General features: G+C 37.3%; 1 protein-coding gene across 1 annotated transcript in view; it reads left to right on the forward strand.

Annotated features, from left to right (window-relative positions):
• The window catches only part of pnpla7b (patatin-like phospholipase domain containing 7b), a gene marked incomplete in the record, with an annotated part of 120,415 nt that overhangs the window by 76,818 nt on the left and 36,486 nt on the right, over positions 1 to 7,111 (forward strand). Inside the window, 1 exon segment of the mRNA XM_014010478.1 lies at positions 856 to 974. Within this exon segment, the coding sequence (XP_013865932.1) occupies positions 856 to 974 (119 nt within the window).

Genomic DNA, 7,111 nt, shown 5'->3' on the forward strand with positions numbered 1-7,111 from the left:
CCCCCCCCAGAGTCTCCACTTTATGCATTTTTCAAATTTGTGTTGGAAGCGGAGTTATCCTTTCACCGGGGGGGAGTTCCACTTTAAATTACATTTTTATTTGGACAACCAAAATGTTGTCCTGTTGTCCCCCCGGCATGAGAGGCCGCCACCACAGTTAAAAAGAATCCTAGGGGAAACCCTRCAGCATGTTGGAGTAGCTATGCTACATTCATTCTGAGATATGTAATTAGGTACTATTCGCTCCAAGACACTTGATGAATTTGACTCATGTGGATTTGATTTAGAACTGGCTTTGTTCTGTCATTTCTGTGCAATAAAACTCCTGATCTATAGATTGATCTATATAAAAACATTACTTATGTTTCTGTCCCATATTTATATGACACTAAGGGGAGTACCATTTCCATCCTTATGAACTTGTGAATATCTTGCATGCCTATTAATAACAGTAGTTAAAGAAATAAATAATAACAGCCTCTCACTGTTCATACTTGCCAGCGGAATGGCTGAGTGGCTCAACATGCAGGGCTCAGAGCAACTGGGGCGGCTGTGGCTGAGTGGTCAGGGTAGTCACTCCTCTAATGCGAGAGTTGGCAGTTCAATTCCCCACTATTCTGACATATGTCAAAGTGTCCCTGGGCAAGACACTGAACCCTCACTGCCACTAATCTCTGAATGTGATTTAAAGCACTGACTAGTCTATATCGAATAATTTATCTGTATTAGCTTTGTATGGAGATCTAGTAGAGTGCTGTGTGAATGGGTAAATTAAGTGGGGTACCAAACACCCAGTCTGTTAGAGGATGCACTGACCTTTTTAATTTTAATTACTCTGTCTGTTTTCATTCACAGAGAGAGCTGTACCAGCGTGTGTTTGAAAAATGTCCAGATCGTCACTCGGACTTCTCCCGCCTGGCCCGGATCCTGACAGGAAACAGCATCGCCCTGGTGCTTGGTGGAGGAGGTGCCAGGTAAAGTCCCTTTGAACAGTAATACAAGGAGCAAATTAGAAAATAGTAACTAATCTTTGGTGGCCATTTTCCTTTGTGTTGACTCCGAAAGGCAATCAGTTGTAAATGTACATCCAATGAGTGCTTTCTGATAACTTTATTCAAACCTGTTGTGGTGCATGAGATACTTTGTTAAGAGACAAACATGGTTAACTTCCACAGTCACTGTTAAGATCATGTACAACAGTGGTCCCCAAACTGCGGCCCGCGGGCCGGATCCGGCCCACCTCCCCATTTGGTCCGGCCTCCAGAACAATACCAGAGAGCATTTAGTTTTTTTTTCATATATGTGTATTTGTATTTGATTATAAAGTTGGACTTTTGCAACAAAATGTTCCTTAGTTATGAACTATTTTCATTATTAACTATTATTAGTTAGTAACTATTTCATACATACACACATATAACGTGACATTCTGTTCCCCCCTTCTGCGGTCTGTGCCCCTATCTGACAACCCCCAGAAAAAAATCCTAAACCCGCTCCTCTCAAAGACAGAACGGAATAATGGTGAAAAGATTAGGTAAGAGAAAAATTGATTCAGAATGCAGGGCATTTAAGCTGCAGTGGACAAATGATTATTTTTTTGTTCATCTGTCAAGAGGCGGTGGCGGTATTCAAAGAATACAGTCTGCGGTGACACTATGAATACCGTCACAAAGACAACTATGATAGCTTGCGAGGCCAAATGCGAGCAGACAAACTCTCAAAGCTAAAAAGTGGACTGTTAGCTCAGCAGAATACATACTGTGAAGAACCCAGAGAGGGTTTGATATGATTGTGCTTTCTGGAAAACAATAAATTTTTTTTACATTTAGGCACTCCTGCAATAGTCACACTTTTTCTGTTACAAACTGACTCCAGCCCCCCACCAGAGAAGGGAAAAGTTATGTGGCCCTTACAGGGAAAAGTTTGGGGACTCCTGATGTACAATCTAGAACAGAGATTCTTAACCTGTGGGCCGTGAGCGCCACCTTGAGGGCCTCAAAAGAACAACAGTTTTTAAATTTGGGCCGCGGGACCGTTTTGAATAAGGTGCAATACACTTTTTCACCACTAGTAGCGGTAGTGCGCCACTCAGATGTTTAACAACTTTTTTTAATACTTAGAAGAAGAACCTTAGAAACCTGTCAAGAATGGAAACCTATTTTAAATTAAAAGTAGAAGACAAAAATGAAGGTAACTCATCAAAAAATGCTAAAGTTTGTCACTAATATGAAGTGCAGCTTCTGTTTTTACCATGCAATATTTTAAAAGTTCAAAACATTATCAAATACAGTTGCAGATACAACTATATATTAATTTGCACTTTATCAAATAAATTTTTGTAATTTATTTTTAAGCATTTTGTCAAAAAGCTGTTGTTACTGTTATTGTTTGTCAGTAATATGAAAAGCAGCTTCTGGTTGCAAAAGTTTAAAAAGGRMTTATTTTCATTTGCACTTTATCAAATTTATTTTTACATTTTTTTTTATTTGGAACATTTACATTAAGTATTTTGAATGTATTTATTTTATGAACACAATTTTATTGATTGAATTGTCTATTTTTGCTGTTTATGTTAAAAAATATTTTTGTGTTGATAAGTCTGAGTGGTCTGCTGACTGACTGTTGTATTTGTTCAAATAATTGTTTTGGGCAGGTTACAATATAAAAAAATGTTTGTCATAATCATGTCGTGGATTATTTGACAGGAATTTTACTTTTAAACTGTAAGTGTATTTAATTTAGTTATAATGCAAATACAAATTAAACCAAGATTTAGAATAGTTATAATTTTAAACCAAGATTTAGAATATTATCATTTTGATCCATATGGTAAAGTGTGACTGGGCCTCGTGTCACTTTTTGTGGAGCAAACTGGGCTCCGAAGTCAAAAAGGTTAAGAACCCCTGATCTAGAATACACTGTCCCAGAGAGTTCTGGATCTCCAGAACCTCCTAGCAGTGGGATGTACTCAGGAAACCCCCAAAGCGAGGTGTCCAGGAGACATCGTAATCAGATGCCTGAACCACCTCAACTGACTCCTCTTAGTGTGGAGGAGCAGTGGCTGTACTCCAAGCTCCCCAAGAATGATAGAGCTCAGAAGTGCCTGAGCCTGGCCACCCTCTGGAGGAAGATCATTTCGGCCGCTTGTATCCAGGATCTGGTTCTTTCGATCGTGATCCACGCCTCATGATCACAGGTGAGGGCTGGAATGTAGACAGACCAGTAAATCCAGAGCTTTGTCTTTCAACTCAGCTCTTTCTTCAGCACGACTGACSGAAGCAATGCCCTCATTACTGAGGACGAGGCCCCAATCCGTTGATTCATCTTCTGCTCCATCCTTTCATCACTCGTTAACTAAACATCCAGAAACTTACGCTCCTCCAACTGAGTTTTTACAGATTTTGTGCAAAAGTGTTGTGTGGTACGTGAGCCTCAACACATAAACTGAGTGCTACAGTGCCTGAAAGTTTTCACCCCCTTGTATCTTTTATGCATTTGTTGTTGTTATAAATCAGGCAGAGTCAATATAAATTGGGCATTTAAATAGCCAAGCGGGTGGATACTTTTTATTTGCACTGTACATGAAATACAAAATTTTGCTTAAATGTTTGGAATTAAATATTGAACAAACCCTGTTAGCAAAATATTTCATGACCGATTTGATTGTTTTAATGATTTTTCTTKGGAAATAGTAAATAGATTTACCTCTACAACTAAGTCCAGATGTTGGCAACATCAAACTGACCTTAGAAAACACAAAATGGCTATTAATGAGTTTTATATATATTATGTTAAAATTTGTTGTGGCAGTAGCTGAGAGTCATTTAAAACACATATGTTTCATTAAATATTGCAGAATTGTATATAATCTTTCTTAATCTTATTTATTAGATTTTACCAAGAAGTCTATAACTCATTTCTCAACATAAGATGATCTTAGTTTTAAACTCTGGCATGAAAAGACAGTGGGTGATATGCATTCTTCAAAGTAATGCTAACCCTTTATTTAAGACGATTTACTTCTGAGTGTATTTTTGCTCATTGCTTTAAATTTTTACACACTGGCATGTTTTTCAGCAGTAGAAACACTTGTTGATTGATTGTGTGGATATCAGATAATGACTATTTCTTTTCTTATTCATCTGTTTCTCGTCTTCACTGTTCTGGCTTGTCCTGGAGGACTGGCAAGGTAGGGGTTGGACTTCCCTCAGAAATGACCCTGAACACCTGAGGGTCATGTGACTCCAGTTACATGATGCTTTTACATGTGCTCCATGTAAAAGTTGGTTGTGTGTGATTTGTGCTGTCTGTGTGAGGGATTCTGGATGTTAAATACCAGATTGTCAGTTTTAGCGACACAGCAGAAACCTTTTGTTGTGTTATAATTCTTATTAAAATCATTGCAGCAAAGAAATTAAGAAAAAAAACTGCTGCCTGTTCCCCATTCCCCAATCACAATCATGAAAAGTCACTGAAACTTGAAAAAAGTGTACATTCTATATTATTCTAAGTTGTATTTGACCCTTATTTAAAACAATTTTATATTCTGGTTTTATAATCGATGGTGGGAGCAGCTAACCAAATTAAACTGCTACATAAGTTTATTATTTCCACTACCAATGAAATGCTAAATTGGTTAAYAAAATGTTAGAGTCTAAAGCGAATCTGTTAATATTAAATGTGTTAACGTCTAATCCAACACATGGCAACAAGATTTAATGTGCCATTGCACTCTTATTATGTTTTTCAGCACCCTGTTGCCGACTCCTCAGTAAGAAAAGTAGCTACTGGCTGTCCTAAAAGCTGCTAGAAGTCACTAGATGTCATCACTTAGTTTGCATATTTGGACATTTGCCAAAAACTATGATCTAGGCCAGTTGTTCACAAAGTTGGGGTTGGGACCCACAGTGTGGTCCTGACACATCAAGGTGGGGTCCTTAAAATATTTTCTGAATAAATTACACAAAAGAATGACAACTACCTTTTTTTTTTGCTTTTGTTGTTAGAAAAGAATAACATTAGTGTACTTAAAATGGACAAAAATAGTGTAATAAATAACGTTACTATGCACTTGATTATTTGACGTGAAAACAATGTATATCAACCTTCAAAAGCTGGGGGCACAGGTCTTTACTGCTGGCATTTTATGGGTCAAAATCTGAAAAGTTTGGGAACCACTGATCTAGGCTGTAGGAGAGATGTATATCAGTGTTACAGAGAAAAAAAGTAAGAAAAAACTCCAAATGAAGTTAATGAAATGATCTCATGGCTTTAATGCTTTGCTTAGATCCATACAACAAAAAAAATTGTTGACAATATCAAATTTAACCAACTGTTAGATGTCACAGAGACACACAGGACGAGGTGAAGAAGTGAATTCAACCTGYTTCAGAGATTTGATCTTGCGCCTCAGTGTCAGAGAAAAACATTCCAGTAAAAATTACATCCTGCTCTCTCCTGTTCATGCAGTGAACATCAGCAGCTTTGCACATGCCTGATCATTTGCAGTGGTCTCCTCTCAGCTGACTGCAGCTGGGGGTTCAGTGAGTCGGACCACTCATCAGTGCTTTGGAAAGTGAAAGGGGATCACTCGCTATTTGCTGAGAAAAGTGCTGTCACCAAAAGTCTCTAAAAACACTGGAAAAAGCCCTAGAGGTTGCTTTTTTTGGACAAAAACATGTGTTAGACATGTCTGAAAACTGACTCTGACCTTTATGTAACGATTTCAGTTTTACAGTCAATAACTAAACTTCAACACAGATACCAAATAAAACATGTAATGAGACAAGTCAAACCAACTCAAAATGCTTCACATACCTCACATAAAAGCATTTATGTCTCTCTTAGAGGTAAAATTTGAGAAAATAAAAATGTGAAACTGCATTGCATGCTGGGTAATGACCACTATTTTTATGATAAAGCKYGTAGGCAGAGCTACAGCTGACAAARAAATGCAGGAGGGGAAAAAAGGCATTAAAAATTACAGCCTGTGAAAGAGTTTCTGCTTATTTAGTTCTCATATTCAAACACTGTTACCACTAACAACTGAATATTTGTATGATAAAAGCWAAGATTTGTGTTGTCATTTTTTTTTTATTATTTTGCAACAAACTCAGTAAATCATCTTTATGACTGAAGGACGTCCCAGCTGCAAAGGATGCTGGGAAAATGTTTATTCATTTATTTATTCAGACTTTTTACAATAGCTTGAACTTCGGAGCGTGGACTTTGTTTTTTTTTTCTTTTGACAAATTCTTATTCAGTTTTTATTCAAAATTTATATTGAAGTCTGTTTTTGCCTGTAAACTGAAATCATGAGTCAAAAATAATACATAAAGATTTTTAGCAGGAAAAAATTACAGATATTAATTTAGTGAGAGTTAAATTTGTTATTTATAAAGTTAATACTGATGGTGAGTTTGTGGATGAGTGGAACTGTGCCCACCACTGCTTAAAATAATAACAGAACAATAATCACATGTAGTTATATGTGATATAATAACCATCCCAGGAGTTGAGTCCTCAGTAAATTCACCCCAACATCAGACTGTGCAATGCTCAGAGCTCCACCTCAGACAGTACAGGCCTCAGTTAGCAGGTTAAAGGTCATGAAAGGACAATTAGAAAAGAAAAAAAGTATGACTGGTGGAGGGATGATGATGAGTCAAACACAAACTCCTCTGTAGACCAAAGAATTGTAGAATCAGTTGTGAGCTCATCTGTCTGACAGATGGACCTGGATAATTTAACAGAATAATGATCCCAAACACAGCAGCTCTACAACAGAACAGCTGAGAAATATATGAATCACTGGGTTGTAAAGGTCCAGTTAAAATCCAGAACCTCGATCTGACTGGAGTTCTGTAGGGCCTGACTGAAACAAACATCTGAAAACCTCAGTAAACTGAAGCTATGCTGGAAAATAGAGTGGGTCAAAATTCCTCTCCAACCATGTGAGAGACTGATGAAGTCTAACAAAAACCTACTTTTTTGATTGTTTTATTCCTTTTTCAGACTGGTTTGTTTGATTTTTAGTTTCAGTTTAATAATAATAAAATATCTGCTGTTGATTTGTCAAAGTTACATCTACATAGCTTTATGACCTGGGAAG

The sequence above is a fragment of the Austrofundulus limnaeus genome, unplaced genomic scaffold, assembly GCF_001266775.1.
Source record: "Austrofundulus limnaeus strain Quisiro unplaced genomic scaffold, Austrofundulus_limnaeus-1.0 Scaffold69, whole genome shotgun sequence".
Lineage (NCBI taxonomy): Eukaryota > Metazoa > Chordata > Actinopteri > Cyprinodontiformes > Rivulidae > Austrofundulus > Austrofundulus limnaeus.